This window comes from Petaurus breviceps, unplaced genomic scaffold (genome assembly GCF_028583685.1).
Source record: "Petaurus breviceps papuanus isolate PSGF00001 unplaced genomic scaffold, PetGlider_PUasm1.0 90847, whole genome shotgun sequence".
NCBI lineage: Eukaryota > Metazoa > Chordata > Mammalia > Diprotodontia > Petauridae > Petaurus > Petaurus breviceps.
This window is the reverse complement of record NW_027187360.1, coordinates 11522483-11539161: the sequence shown is the minus strand read 5'-3', so window position 1 is coordinate 11539161 and position 16679 is coordinate 11522483. Positions and strand designations below refer to the sequence as shown.

Below are 16679 nucleotides of genomic sequence, written 5' to 3'. Positions count from 1 at the left end.
TAATCCCTCAGGCTCAAAACCTAGGAGTCATCCAGGTTTCCTCATTATCTTTCACACCCCACCCCCAACCTCCCATATTCAAGTTGTTTTCAAGGCCTGCTGATTTCACCTCTGCAACATCTCTTGAGTATGCTCTCTTCTCTCCATCCACACGAACACCACTCTAGCAGAGGCCCTCATCACCTCTTTGATTACTGTAATAACCTGTTGGTGGGTCTGCTTGCATCAAGTCCCTCCCTACTCCATTCGGCCACTAAAATGATTTTCTTAAAGCACAAGTCTGATCATATCACACAACTTGCCCCTTCAAACTCAACAAACTCCAGTGGCTTCCTATTGCCTCCAAATAAAAATGCTCTGTTTGGCTTTCAAACCTTCAGAACCTTGCCCCCCTCCTACCTTTCCAGTCTTCTTACACTTTACTCCCCAACAAAAACTCTTTGATCCACTAACACTGACCTCCTGGCTGTTCCACAAATAAGACACTCCATCATTCAGCTCCAGGCATTTTCTCTGGCTGCTCCCCATGCCTAAGATGTTTTCCCTCCTCTGCTCCAACTACTGACTTCCTTGGCTTCCATTAAGTTCCCAATTAAAATCCCACCTTCTAAGGGTCTTCCCTAAATACTCTTAATTCTAGTGCTTTCTTTTTTACTTATTTCCTATTTATGTCATATGTAATTTGCTCTGTATATATTTGTTTGTATGTCTTCTCTCCCATTACACTGTAAGTTCTTTGAGGGAAGGGAATTTTTTTTTTCTTTTTGTATCCCTAGTGCTTGGCAGAGCACCTGGTACATTACTGGTACTTACTGTTTATTGACTGATATTACCACTATCAATACTTATGAACTTTCCTGGCTCACTACACAGCTATTTGTGATTTCTCATTATATAAAATCATAGAACCATGCTTCATGTCAAATCAAAAGCTATTCTCAACAGACACTATGGCAAAGATGATGGAGTTCAAAGAATTTACTTACTGTATGACAAACTTCAGCTTTGATTTCTTTCAAGGCTCGTTCAGAAAATACACAACCACAGGAGCGCAAGAAGCAAAACCTTGAAAATAAAATACAAGGATTATTTTAGATACTAATTATTATTAATGTATTAATGCTTATTATAAACAATCACAATATCATTATATTGTAAACAAACAGCATATTATTACACAACTATAACACAAGTTATATGTATATTACAAATTAATAATTATATTATTACCTAAAATTTGCTGAACATAATTTACATTCCTGCAATATGTCCACATATATTGTTTGACAGTATCAGTTTAAAGTGACTGAGTTCTATATGTAGAAAGTTAACAAGTTCTATTAAAAGAATGCAAGTCAAAGAGACAGAACATTCTCCTTTTTCTGTTTGTTCTACTTTTATTCTGTGGAATCTTAGCTTCTAAACTTGGGAATTAATTGTTTTTAAAATTCTGGGGGTTAAATGCTTTTAAATAATCTTGGTAGAAAAGATACTGTATCCATGAAGAAGTTAATATCTTACAAAAATAAGTTAAATGCCTATTTTCCACATGACCCCTTGTGGTTGTCTGGGGAAAAGCATATACCCAACAAGGCACAATATATCCACAAGCACTTTCCATATAGAAACCATTCATCCTAGATTTTCCACAATAATCCTCATTTCAATAAAAGAATCTGTACTTTAAACAGGGCATTACAAACATTCATAGTCACCCACCTCTATAATGAAGGGGAAAGATGCAGAGCCTTTATTTTTACTACTCAATGAAATGCTAATTAAGGAGTTAACCAATGTTAACAACACTTCAACTATTTGTCCTTAAACTTTTCGGATATTAGACTCTGATTGCACCTGAAGAATGAGAGGCTAAGTGGGCATTTACTGCATCACAGAAGCAAAGAATGAAGTAGTGACTTAGACTCAAGGTAAGAAGCCAGAGCCTCTCTAACACAGATATTTATCATGAACAAAATAAACTTAAATTTAGAATGAAGTATGTATCTTGGACATGAGACTTTTAGCAGAGAAACTTGCTGTGAAGATTTTTTTCCCCTAGTTAACTATTTTCCTTCTAATTTTGATTGCTTTCTTGTTTACACAAAACCTTTTAAATTTTATATAACTGAAATTAGCTCATTTTAACTTTTGTGAGCTGAATCTTTCTATTTCTTGTACAGTCATGAATTCTTCATGTATTCATAGTTGTGAAAGGTATTGCGCTCCTTTTTCAACAAATGTATTTGTAATGTGAAATTCTGTGTCTAAATTGTAAATCTGAAATGAAGTATGATTTTTTAAAAATGTCAAAATGGGTTGTTGCTTGAAAATTCTCAAATTAATTTTTCACAAACTATTTATTATTTATTGTGAAGGAACATTTGACTGATAATAGTATTCACTGCCTAAAATATATCAAGTATCCATACAAAAAAAATTGTCACCTTCATTGTAAGGAGAAAAGACAAAAACAAACTCTTCTTTTATCAAATAAAGGCTTGCATATTACTAAAACAGGCCTATCATTTCATCGAGGTGGGCATTCCCTCCAACAAGAGAGATGGCTACCCATCCAATGTGAATATTGCCAGATCCTCTCATAAATTCACCACAGGGAGTCTACTTAGTGCAAGAGGTCTTCCTTGTTATTTCTTAACACTGTGAAAACACTTGCAGAGCACAAGGTCTGTTCATAAGTTATACTTTGCTTTCAACACGATCAATTAGTTCATCTTTTTTTTTTTTGCTCATACATTTCTGATAATATCTTTTATTTCAGTTCTCCTTCATAATGTCTTCCTTATAATGTGTTGCAGTGTACTCACACCCACCTTCTGTCTACTGTAACATGAATTCAACAGTACAAATCTAGATTAAAAGATTTATGCTACCAAGGTTCCAATGAACTCAAGGCTCTCCATTAAAGTACAACTTCAGTGCCTCACTGTGGCTGGGAACTGACTCTGAGTTACCAAAAATTCTATCAGTAGAATGCCTACTCTGGTATATCTTACTAAGCTGAAAACATTTGGCCTGTTGTCCAAGGATCAGCCTAGGGAAGTTCAAAGTGTCTTATCAAGAGTCTGGTTGAAAGGTTATGAAGGTATTTGTCCACAGCAATTCAAAAAGGTATCTGACTAACTCATTAGAGGGGATGTGATCTGTATCAGTGGAAAGAGTATCCACGTAATTAAAGAAAAGACTATCTTTGAAGTACTGAAGTGAGAAGAAATTCAAGGCTATTTTTTTATCACTATCTGCTGGGCAGAAAGCCAATGAATCAACCACATACTCCATAACATTTTTCCACTGTGGTAATTTGTAGCTGTAGTTACAAGGAAAAGAAACTCACTTTATGGGAAACATTTGCCCCTTACTTCCTTTCCCAGGCTCAAATATATCAGGCAAGCAAACTGAGTTTTAAATGGGTCACATGTGGGAACTAGTGCATAGTAAATAACATTTTAAAATACAAAAAGATTTCTTTAAAATTCCACTGGACTTAGAAGTTACATTACAAAGGGATTAATGTGAATACCAACTTGTGACTCAATAGCACCTTTAGAAGACAAAAGTTCAAGGCAGGACTTCATACCAACTATTTATGAATTACTGACCTGTGCCGACCATTCATCTCCAGACCTACAACAGGGCAAATAAATCGGGCACGCTGGAGGTCATCATATTTATCACCTTTTGTATTTTCGTTATCATCACTCCAGGCTGGATTATTAGAGAGTTTCAGCTGTGTCACATTCTAGGAAAAATCATCAACATTTTAAAAAACCAGTAACTGCCCATTTCCCCTTAATAATGCATAAAACCAAGACAGAAATTATTATTTTACTCCCTCCCTGGTCAAACTTTTCATTTATCATTAGGTTTTTTTTATGCCATCTCCTACATGAAGACTATCCTGATCTCCCAGTTGCTAATGTTTTTTCCCCATCAAAAAAGTATTCTGTATTTACTTACATTTGTGTGTTGTTCCCTTAAGGAAACCCTCCTTGAGGACAGGGATTATTTTGCTTTTTTTAAAAAAAAATTCTGTATCACCAGTAAATAACAGATTTGGAACATAGTAATTGCATGTTAAATGTTATTCAAATGAATAAATGAATCATATGATCTAAGTAATTTCAAACCTGGAGAGAACATTACTCTAAAATTATGAAAGGAATTAGTGTTTTACTTATCCACAGATGAGCTAATAAATATTTGGTCATTTTAAATTTCAATTTTCAACCTAATCAACCAACACATATCGAACACCTACTAGATGCAAAGCACTATTTTACTGTATTTTGAGAGAAAGAAATAACTTTCATAATTAAAAATTAAATCTTGAGACAAAAACTGCACTGATCTCAATGATACAGTTAAGTTTTTTTTCTCTTTACAAAAGAAATATTGTTAATAATAATTTCCACAAGACAAATTAAAACACAGAGCATGACATAATGGAAAAAGGACTAGCCTGAGAGTCAGGAGACCACCCAGAGCCCAACTACAACCAAGTTACTAGTTGTGTGACCTAATTATTAGGTCATATATATATATATTTATTTATATATTTATATTTAATATATTAAATTATCCAATTTAATCCCTCACAAACAGTCTGTAGAGAAGACAAATATTATGTCCATTTTAAAGATGAGTTACATGAAGCTCAAGGACATTAAGTGGCTTGCTTAGAGTTACAAAGCAAGTTAGTAAAGCTATTATTGGAACTTACACTTATGATTCCCTTCTTTAAGTATACCACTAACAAAGCAAACATTTGTGACTCTTGAATAATTTCAGAATTATTAGTATTACCTTAATGCTCTTAATGTGAGATGCTGCCTGCCCAAGGGCTTTTTCATTAGATTTGTCCAATAAAAACTCAATGACGGCATCTTTGTTATAAAGTCTGTAATAAAAAGAAGTAGTGAAAATGTTATATGTAGACAATAAAATATCTGTGCTAATGAAGGCAGAATTCATTAAATGCTTGAAGCAGTGATAAGGATGGTATAAACTGTTTACATTTGACAATGGAATGTAATTACATAATGTTTCTTTTAAGTGTATTTCAGAGAAATATAAACAAGAATGTATTATTATCATTAGAATTGACTTAGATATGTGCAGTGTGTAAAAGGAAGGCAACTGATTTTAAAAGAAGTCTTAAGGAAGGATTGGGCTTGAAGAATAGATATGTTCAGAGGAAAAAGGAATCCAGAATGAAGATATTTGCTGAGGATAATAGCCTTACTTACAAATAGAAATTTACTTTAAATTAATTTTTAAAAGAGAGTAATCATTCAAATAACACAAGCATACCTGCCAAGTTCACAAGCTACTATTGGTCTTCTTAGTATTTCTTGGCTTAAAGTACAATAGTTCCATTGGGCCACTAATTCAGCATTTTTGTCAACCTAAGAAGTGAAAAAAGAAAAAAAAAAGACACATTTGCTTTTAAATTACTTCCATTTTCTGTTTGATGTGTGGTTCAGATTTTTCCCCATTATTTATTCCTTCATTCCACTTCAAGCACACTAGGATGGTCACACATGGGATCTCATCACTATGCACAAGTATTTCACTTCCTTAATTAGCCATTTCTCTATCTGATCATAACTTTCATAACTCTATCTCTTATGTTTTACCCCTCCTAAACCAAAATCATCTTCACTGATATCTCCAATCCCTTCATTTTCCCAGGCTATTGATGCTTCTTTCCCTTCCAATTTCAACCCTATTGTTAGCCACTTGAACTCCATACTCTCTTCTGCTTCTGACTTCCCTTGTCTTGCCCTGGTTCATCTCTTTCCAAAACTCACCACTAGATTGCTGTTCTTTCTCAAAGGTAACTAAATGGAACTGAAAGAAGAAGGAATTGCTGAATAAATCTGCTGAATAAAAATAAATAAAAAATTATACATTCATGTTAGCCAACTTCAACTGGGTCCACTGCAGCAAGGCAGTCCTTTTATTTCTCCCTAATTAAATGCCTTATCTCATTACCCACAGATGCTTTTCTAAACCTTTTCTTCTCTCCTCAAATCACACATACACACTTCCCCTCCCTACTCTTTTTAGCAGAAGAACTTGCCTCTTACTTTACCAAGAAAATTGAGGTCATTCAACATTAGTCCCCTCTTCCTCCATTCCCTTCATTTCAAAATCCCTTGATATTATCCTCCACTTATACCCAGACATGACAGGTAGACCTTATTCTTGCCAAGGCCAACCTCTCTACAGACACACTTGATCTTATCCCCTCCCTTCTTCTTCAGTAGAATGTCTTTTATTCACTTCAGTCTTCAACTTCTCCCAATATAATGGTTCCTTCCCTACTGCCTTTCAAACATGGCCAAGTCTACTGCATCCTCAAATAACTTTCACTGAACCTAACCACCTCCTTAAGCTATCATCACATATGTCTCTTGTCTTCCTTAGCCAAACTAATAGAAAAATTAGTCCATACTCACTGCTTCCACTACCTCTCCTCTCACTTACTTCCTCAATCCTTTGATATCAGGCTTCTCACTTTATCACTCAACTGAAACTGCTCTTTCCAAAGTCACAAATGATTTATTTTCAAATCTTATGGTCTTTTCTCAGTCCTCATCCTCTTTATCTATCTTCTCCATTTGATACTAACCACTCTTTTCCTTAGGTCCTCTCTCAAATCTTGGTTTTCATGGAATTACTTTCCTGTTGCTTTTTGTATCTGCCTGACTGCTTTTTCTTCATCTCCTTGGGTGGTTCATCATCCACATCAAACCCCTTAAGTGTGGGTGTTCTCCAAAGCACTAACCTAGGCCCTCTTTTCTCTCTACAATTTCTCTTTTGGTAATCTCATTGGGTCACATGGGTTTAACAAGCATCCCTATGAACACTCTCAGTTCTATACATCCAACACCAATATCTCTCTGAGCTTCAGCCCTGCATCACTAGTTGCTTACTAGACATTTTATTTTTGCCTTTTTTTTTTTGAGGGGCAATTGGAATTAAGTGACTTGCCTAAGATCACACGGCTAGTTTGTGTGTTAAGCATCTGAGGATGGATTTGAACTCAGGTCCTCCTGACTCCACGGCCTGTGCTCTATTTACTGTGCCACCTAGCCGCCCCTAGACATTTTAAACGAAATATCTTGGAGACACCTCAAACATTTTGGACTCAACATGTCCAAAAATTAACTTATCATATTTTCGCCAAACCCTATAACCTTCCAAACTTCCCTATTTCTATGAAAGGTTCCATCATCCTTCTAGTCTCCCAGGTCCCAAACTTGACATTATCCTCAATATGTGACCCCACTATCCCACCCCACATATCCAATCAGTGGCCAAATCTTGGCATTTCTTCCTTCACAACATCTGTTGCTTCTGACTTCCTCTCTTCTCACAGCTACAAGTTTCATTCAGGCCCTCATCATTTGTCACCTAGATCATTTTAACAGCCTTCTAAAAGGTGTCTTTGCTTCAAGTCTCTCCCCATTCCAGTCCATTCTACATACTACTGCCAAAGAAATTTTCCTTAGAGATCTGACCATCTAACTCCCCTACTCAATTAACTCCATTGACTCTCTATTGCCTCAAGAATCAAATATAAATTCCTACAGTTAGCTTTTAGAGCTACTCACAACTTGACCCCCAACTACATTTCTGGTTTCACTGAATTGCAGTGAAATTGGTCTTCTCTCAAGTCTTCACACAGGACACTCCATCACCTATCTCTGCCTTTGTACTAGCTGTCTCCCATGCCTAGAATGAACTCCCACTTCACCTCTGACTCATATATATCCCTCTTTTCCTTCAAGATACAGCTTAAGCACTAAACAGAGTTCTTTTATGAAGCCTTTTTTGATCCTCTAACTATTACCTGGCATACCCTTTTTCTCAGACTATCTCCATAATGAATTACTTTATATTTATTTGTTTTCACTCTTCATATTTGAATGAATGAATGAATGAATAAAGAATAAAATGTTTATTAAGTGCTTATAAGGCACAAAGCACTGTGCTAAGTGTTAGGGACGCAAATAAAAAAGTCCCTGTTGTCTAGGTGCTCACATTTTACTGTGGGAAACAACACACATGGAAGGTTTCAACTGCAAAGGTCCCACTGGCTTTAGGAAGCAAATAGTAATGTCTCTTCCTTAATGTCATTTCCACTGATAAAAATAAGACCAGTTTCTGATGTTGAATCATTTGACAGTGCCAAAGCCTGGTGATGAGAACTTTGTTTTCTGGGTCTTCAATAGATGTGGCTATAGCACTGAGAAGAGCAGTTGCTAGGCCTCAACACAGGTTGCTTCCTTGCTTCAAGCAGTGGGCTGAAAGCATTGCTATTCCCAAAGCTCTTAAGTTTAGGGTCCTGGGCTATCTCCTTTAGGAGCCAGCAAGTGGGGTGGGGAATGGATTCAGTGTACTGGTGGTAGAGATGGTTTGACAGCATATGCTGACTCCCGTTTCTCCCTGAGGGTGCCTTGCCACTTCAGCTTGGCTGGTTTGTCTCCCCTCTGTGGCATTTAGTTGGCAGCCAGTAGGGATGGCTGACCCTTCTCCACAGGATTTGCTTCCCTAGTAGCAAATAAATATTTATTCTGTATGTATGTATGTGTGTGTATAGATATGTATATACATACATATCTACTCACACACACATACACACACTTGTTTCCCCCACTAAAATGTAAGTTCTATGAGAGTAAGGATTGTTTCATTTTCTGTATTTCTATACTCAGCACACAGCAAAATGCTTGGCACACAGAAGGCATTTAATAAATACTTGTTGATTGATGGATAGGTATAAAGACTTGATTAAATACTTTTAGAAACATAGGATGTTTGAGCTTAAAGGGATCTTAGAGGTGGCCTTGCCAAGGCCACCGACTCCTTCATGTATTCATGATCTCCGGAAGACTGTCACCACTATAATTCTTGCTTCCCTCTAATCTTACATTTCTTCCTATCCCCTTTTATTCCCTGCCACCTTTAAAACCCTCATTTGACCCTACTATTCCCACTAGTTATCATCTTATGTCTTTCCTCTCTCTGCATCTCAGCTAAACAACTTTTTTTTGGAGGGGGGAAGGCAAGGCAATTGTGGTTAAGTGACTTGCCCAAGGTCACACTGCTAGTAACTGTTAAGTGTCTGAGGCCACATTTGAACTCAGGTCCTCCTGACTCCAGGGCCAGTGCTCTATTCACTGTACCACCTACCGGCCCCCAACCCCCCAGCTAAACTTCTTGAAAAAGCCATCCATGTATACTCAATGCCCCCATTTCCTCTCCTTTCCCCCTCTTGTAAACCCTCTGCAATTTGGCTTTTGACTTTGCCATTCAACTCAAACTGCCTTGTTCTAAGTTACCAATGAACTTTTAACTACCAATTCTAATGGCTTTTCTCAATCCTCATCCCTTCTGATATCTCTGTAGCATTTGACACGACTACCCAGATTCTCTTTCCTTTCTAGATTTTCCTATACTGCTCCATTCTTTTGGCTGATCCTTCTTAGCCTGGATCATCATCTATATCATGCTTGCTAACTGCAGATATCCCCTAAGTCTCTTCTCTACACGCTTGTTTGGTGATCTCACTGAGTCCCCATGGGTTCAATTATCTTTATGCAGATACATGCAGCCTTCATCTATCTCCAGGACTCCAGTCCTGCATTATAAACTGCCTTTCAGCAATTTTGAACTACAGGTCTCACGGGCGTTTCAAACTCAAAGAGAATTTATTGTCTCCTCCCCAATACCTCAAACCTCCTCCTCTCCTAAGCTTCCCCAAACTGCTCAAGTTTAGGAGAGAAGGAGGTTTGAGGTACTGGGGAGGAAGATAATAAGTTCTCTGAGTTTGAAACGCCTGTGGGACCTTTAGTTCAAAATTGCTGAAAGGCAGTTTATAATGCAGCACTGGAGTTCAGGAGAGAGATCTATTTTTTTAGTCACCCAGATTTGCAACCTTAGCATCATAAAAGTCAGAATTCAGGGGCGGCCAGGTAGCACAGCGAGTAAGAGCACCGGTTCCAGTGTTGAGAAGACCTGGATCAAATCCCGGGCTCAGACACTCAGCACCACACCCAGAAATAACTGGCCATGTAACCTTGAGCAAGTTACTTAACCCCGATTGCTTTAAAAAATAAAAAATAAAAAAATAAAAGTCAGAATTCATATTGCACTTTAAAGTTTGCAAAGCACTTTACATATCCTATCTCATTTGATCCTCACAACAAAGTGGCTAAATGACTTGCCCAGGATCACACTGCTAATAAATGTCTACGGCAGTTTTCCTGAGTCTTCCTGACTCTAAGTCCTGTGCTCTATCCAATATGCCACCTAGTTTCCGAGGTTTTTCTCAACTCATGTTCACCTGACACATCCAATCACTTGCCAAATCCTGTTTGATTCTGCCTCCACAACATCCCTCATATCATCCTATTCTCCCCATCACAAAGTTACCACCCTGGTTCAAACCTTCATTCCCTCTCACCAAGACTATAGGAGTGGTTAAATAAATACAACGGTTTCTTAAAATGGTAATGGAAGAAAAAATCTTTATATCAAGCTATTCCTTTGTACAGGGGACAATCTAGAATTTTACTTCCTCTTCACCTTAGCTTCTTAGAATGAGAGAACTGGTCTAGATGGCACAGAGATCCCTTCTAATGCTAAATCAATGATCCTGTAAATAGTTCAGAAAATGGAGTAAACAATAAGGTGTATCAAAACATAAAAGAAGTAAAAATAGGAGATTTTAAAGATCATCAGAGAATAAATATTACCATTTGCTTTCAGTATAAGTCTTCTAAATGTCTATTAAAAACACAAAATAATACTATCAATTTAATTAAAATAAATGTATCATATAATCTGTCCACCAGGGGGCATATCATGCCATTAAATTTGGATTAAAGGTAACACTGACTTGTAAACCAAAGTACTATGAAATATATAAATACACAAATACAAAATTCTGAATAATATTGAACTCATATAGCTAACCTGATATTTCTAAAAATGCAGAAAGTAGCTATATAAGGCTCCGTGCCCCTAACATCAATCTCCCTCCTTACTCTTTTGAGAGCAGCTTTCATTCTACTTTTTAACTTTTACACTTGTCATTCATTAGACAAACAATCCAAGAAGAAGAATAAATTACTAAACCTCAAAAATGAATCTATCAGAAAAACTGGCAGAAGAGCTATCAAAAAAGCCCTCCCCACAATTCTCTTCTGGTGCCTGAAACTTTATCATAGGTGATATATCTGTTTATTAAATATTTTTCCATGCTGCTATGTCTTTTAAAATTCAAAAACTCAAAAGCTGTGAAGGTATTGTTTCAAACTTCCTAATATCAGAGTTCAGCAGAGACCAGTGGATATCTGGTTAAAGGCAGGCAAAGGAAGGAAAAGTATAGATGCTCAAAATTCTTCTTTCAAGTTTACAGAGAGAAGTCCAATGCAGGTATGAGTAGAAGTCAAGAGACCTAGATGGCAGTCTAGTGTATACCACTGACTTGTACAAGTGTGACAATGGATGAGTAGTTTTCCATATCGGCACACCTCAAGGGAGGAATTCAAACCAGTTCCTTGACTCTAAATCTAGTTTGTTTTTCTCCTCCTTATGCAATGTTGCCTTTTGACTTCATGCAGGATTTTAAAGTCATTTTCCATTATCTGTTTCTCTGTGAAATACAGGCAATAATAATACTTGCCTTCTACCTACCTCACAGCAGTTTGGATAGATTGCTGAGTTAATGTCAGCTGACTGCTTTGAGCATTTCAGGCAAAAGCAACTATTTAAATAGGGATAACAGGATGACAATATTGGAGTTAGTGCTTGTGCAGTATTCTCCATTAAAAAAAAAAGCTTGGAGTGACGGATGTCTCAGGCTTCTCTAAACTCTGAGATTAAACAAGCAATTTTGCCTGTCATGTCAATAAAATTTTACATAGATTTTAATCTCAATCAAAAAACGTTCTCTCTCTCCTCAAAATTTTCTGGATCATTTTGTTTAGATATTTCCTGTCTATATATGACCATCCCTGACAAAACTTAATCTTTGTTATGATGTATTCTCCTCCTCCCAATTCTCTAACCATTCAACCCCCAGTGTACAAAATAAATTCTTTGAAGGAGAAAGTGGGAAGGCTATATCATTAAAGAAAAATCATACAATCATCGTTAAACATTTCCAACAAGTGTTCATCCACTGTAATAATAATAATGATAGCTAACATTTGTATTGCCCTTACTCTGTGACAGACACTGTGCTAAGTGCTTTACAATAATTATCTCATTTGATCCTCACAACAATCCTTCGAGGTAGGTGTTACTACTATCTTCATTTTACAGATAAGGAAACTGAGGCAAACAGGTTAAGTGACTTGTCCAGGATTACACAGCTAGTGACTGAGGCCAGGTTTGAACTCGTCTTCCAGGCCCAGCATTCTATCAATTGTATCACCTAGTTGCCAATACTCTACACAGCAGGACTACCATATCCCTTGTTTTGAACACCTAACACTCCTATTGCAGCCTAAGATGGCATTAACTTTTTGATTATTCTGTCACACTGTTAGCTCAAATTGAACTTTCAGTCCATTAAAAACTCTCAGGATCTTTAGATCAACTACTATCTAATCTAGTCACTTTCCTCTCCAATCTTGTACTGGTAAAGTCAAGTTTTTGAAACTAAGTGTAGGACACACTATATTTATTCCTATTACATTTCATCTATTAGAATCAACCCTACCTCATAATACTATCACTGTCTACATCACAGGGACATTCAACAAACCTTTACTAGACCCTTAGTATGTGCAAGGGACTGAGCTGGGTATAAAAAAATAAAACAAAACAAAAAACCACTTCAATCCCTGCTTTTTAGCTTTCACTCTTACAGCACGTACACAGATAACACAAGGTAATTTGACTACAGAGAACACTAGCAATTAGTGGGAGAGGCAAGGAAGGCTTCACAGAAGAGGTGGTGTCTGAGTTGAGCCCAGAAGGAAAGGCAAGGCCCTCAAAGGCAGAGATGAAGGAGAGTTCCAAAACATGGGGGGTGGCTTATACAACTATAAGGAAAGGGTAAATGAAAGGTCACATTGGGGAACAGGTAGTGCCCAGTTTGGATACAAGTGCTTGAAGGGGAATACTGTAAAATAAGACTAGAAAGGTAGGTCAGTCACACTATGAAGGTACATGAATGCCAGGCTCCGTTTGTGTTTAATTCTGAAGGCAATAGTGAGCCACTGATAATCTTCAATGGGACAGGGATTTGGTCATATCTGTGCCTTAGGAAGATTATTTTGATAGCTATGTGGACAATGGATTGGAGAGGGAGACAGATGAAGTTGGGATGACCAGTTAGGAATTTATTACAACATTTCACTGAAAGGGATGTTGCTCTGAATTAAGGCTAGGAGCAGAGTAGAAGAAGGCAGATGCAAAGGATAAAGACAAAGAAGCAACAAGCGCTGGCAAATAAAATAGATATGATATTTAAGGGAGAGGAAAAACAAAGGATTAGCTGGAGGTTATGAGATTTAATAACTGAGAGGATGGCAGTGTTCTTATCAGAAATAGTTAAGTTTGGAGAGGGGAATGTTTAGAGGGAAATAAATGAGTTTCACCTTGGAAACTGTATGTTTGAGATGTTTACAGGACTCCCAAATGTAGATGTCCAGCAGGTAACTAGAGGTGTGGGTGTGAGCCTGGATGTGGGAGACAGCTGATGGCAAAGCGAATAAAGCACAGGGACTGGAATCAGAAAGACTTGAGTTCAAATATAGCCTCAGACACTAGTTATCTGATCCTGGGTAAGTCACTTAACCTCTTGCTTGCCTCAGTTTCTTCATCTATAAAATAGGGACAGTAACAGTATCTATTTCTCAGGGTTGTTATAAGGTGCAAATGAGATAATAATTTTAAAATTCTTACCACAGTGCCTGGCACATAGTAAGCACTATAGAAACGTTAGCTATTATTCTGCGGGGCTAGAGTCCTGCCGTGAAATTAAAGCTGGATATGCAAATGTAGGAATCATAAAGAGAGAGAAAACTGAATCCATAAGGGAAGATGAGATCACTAAGAAACTAATAAAAAACTACAAGGCCCAGGACCAGAGGCTGAAGCTCTCTAGAAAGATTTCAATGCATGACAATCCCATTGACAGCAAATGATGATCCCGAGAAACAGACTGGGAAGAAAAGACAAGAGGAGAAACAGTAGAGGTAAGGTTTTAAAAGAAAAAGTGCAGGGCAACTAGGTGGTGCAGTGAGTAGACACCGACCCTGGACTCCGGGGACCTGAGTTCAAATCCAGCCTCAGACACTTAACACTTACGAGCTGGGTGACCTTGGGCAAATCACTTAATCCCAACTGCGCTGCCTTCCCCCCTCCAAAAAAAAAAGGTAGGAGAAAGTATTCAAGAAGAGACTCGTCAACGGTGTCAAAAACGACAGAGATATCAAAGATGGGTACTGATAAAAAGCTTTTCAATTTAGTTATTAAGAAATCATCGGTGACTTTTGGGAAAGAAGTTCCAATATATTTAGTGATGGTGGGGTTAGATGCCATATTATAAAAAGATTGAAAAATAGGGAGAAGTGAGGAAGTTGAGGCGACGATTACAGACAACTCTTCCCAGGAATTTGGCTATGGACGGAGGAAGAGATTCACGATGCCAACTGGAAGAGACAGCGAACCCAAGTGCGTGCTGTTTATTTTTTCAGGTTTGAGGAGACCAGGGCGTGTCTGTAGGCCAAGAAAGGAGTCAGTCCAAAAGGAGGGACTGATCCCAAAGGGCGAGATCCCGAAGGAGTCAGGAGGGACAGACGTAAGAAAATCACGCTAAAAAGGGGGTGGGGGGAGGGGACTGTTACTATTCAGCTCCGTTCCCAAACCCATTTCAGTGCCTCCCCTCCCATAGGATTCCCCGGGAGGCCGCAATTCGCGTGATTCTCCTCCCTGACTCTGGGGCCCGGTTCTGACCTTTTCCACCTTCTTCGGCCCCTTCACCAGCTCGTGCCTTTTCGGAATCGTTCCACCATCGCAGCCCATCTCGCCTTAGTTCTATTCTTTTCCGCAGTCTGCCCTACCTATTGTCGCCAGTACCAACAAGAGGAACTTCCGGCGCACCGAGATGACGCAAGAGACCACCGTTGCTATGATGACACTGATTGGCGGCGAGGGCGGAACTCGATGGTGAGAGTATGTGGATCCTACGGGGACCGTTGCCAGGGAGCAAAGCCTTCTGCCGCTGAGCAGCTTGGGGAGGAGGAGCTGAGGTATCTGCGGTAAAGAGGAGGAAGAAGGCTCTTCCCTCGCTCTGCCTTAGATCCTCTTTCCACCACCCAACTCTGCTCCGCCCACGCCTGTCAGGGTCTCGGTTTCCCTTTCTTCCTGTGCATTCCTTCTTTCCAATCTGCCGGAGGCTCTTGAGCCCCAGCCTGGAGGCTAATCTCTTCATGGGGGGGGGGTGGAGGATAAGGAACCTCGGTATCTCCCTCCACTACTGAGACAGCCTGAGTAACTTAAGGCTCAAACGGCGCCCCTCTCTCCTCAGCCTTAGTTTTCCCATCTATAAAATGAGAGGATTGGATAACCCCCGGCTCCTTAACCTTTCTTGTTTCATGGACCCCTTTGGCAGTCTGGCGAAGCCTATGGACCTCTTCTCAGAATAAATAATGGAAGGAAACGCTAAATTTCCTTGAGAGGCTAGTGAAAAGAAAGATTTTTTTTTCTCATCCAAGTTCGTGGATTCTTAGGGATGGGGAGCCTGGGAACTTCAGGTTAAGAGCCTTTGGACTAGAGCTAGACGATGACGAGGGTCTACAGCTCTAATAATGGCTGATCGTGGACTTTACACAGGAAATAGAAAATAGGGAGCATATGAACTGTAGACAGAAAGTGAAGAGATGGGAGTTTTATTTATGGCTCTGCCTCTCATTGTCTTTGATCTTAGATGAGTCACCTAACTTCTTGGAGTTTTTCTCTTCTGAAGATGGGTTGGGTCTAATGATCTCTAATGTCCTTTCGACAATGAAATTCCCTAATCCAAATGATGATAATCAGCCCCTGCCAACCTCACAGAATTGGTAAAAAAAAAAAAATCGATAAACAAGCATTTATTAAGTGCCTACTCTGAGCCCCCGCTGTGCTAAACTAGGGAGGAAAATACAAAGAATGAAACTCCTTAGTCTCAGGAACTTACATAAGGAAGCTTATGATTGAACAGGTACTTACTATTTCCTTACTGAAGGAATGAATAAAACATCAAGTGCTCACTATGTGCTAAACACTGTGCCAGGACACAAATAGAAATATAAGGCAGTCTCTGCTCTCAAGGAGCTGGCATTCTAATGGGGGCAAACAACATATATGGAAAGTTTCAGCTACCATTCAAATGGAAAGGTCCTGTGACCCTCAGGACACAGCAATTAAGCAGACGGTAACATCTTTTGTGTGTGTGTGTGTGTGTGTGTGTGTGTGTGTGTGTGTGTGTGTGTGACATGTGCACTGATAAAAATCATGCCAGTTTCTGACATTGAACTGTTTGACAGAGTCAAGGACTTTAGTGACAAGAACTTTCTTTACTAGGTCTTCAGCAGATTTGTCTAACATTGATGGGAACAGTTGCTAGTCTTCATCTCAAACTGGTAAAGGGTCCC

At 38.6% G+C, this 16679-nt stretch overlaps 1 protein-coding gene across 1 annotated transcript in view; it reads right to left on the bottom strand.

Annotated features, from left to right (window-relative positions):
* RTF2 (replication termination factor 2) overlaps window positions 1-15161 on the bottom strand; it is a 70390-nt gene extending 55229 nt beyond the window's left edge. Inside the window, exons 1-5 of the mRNA XM_069072457.1 lie at window positions 15001-15161; window positions 5329-5423; window positions 4822-4915; window positions 3618-3757; window positions 987-1065 (exon numbers count right to left, since the gene is read on the bottom strand). Coding sequence (XP_068928558.1) covers window positions 987-1065; window positions 3618-3757; window positions 4822-4915; window positions 5329-5423; window positions 15001-15069 — 477 coding nt within the window. The 5' untranslated portion in view covers window positions 15070-15161. The remainder of the gene's footprint in view (window positions 1-986; window positions 1066-3617; window positions 3758-4821; window positions 4916-5328; window positions 5424-15000) is intronic.
* Between the last annotated feature and the right edge of the window lie 1518 nt (window positions 15162-16679).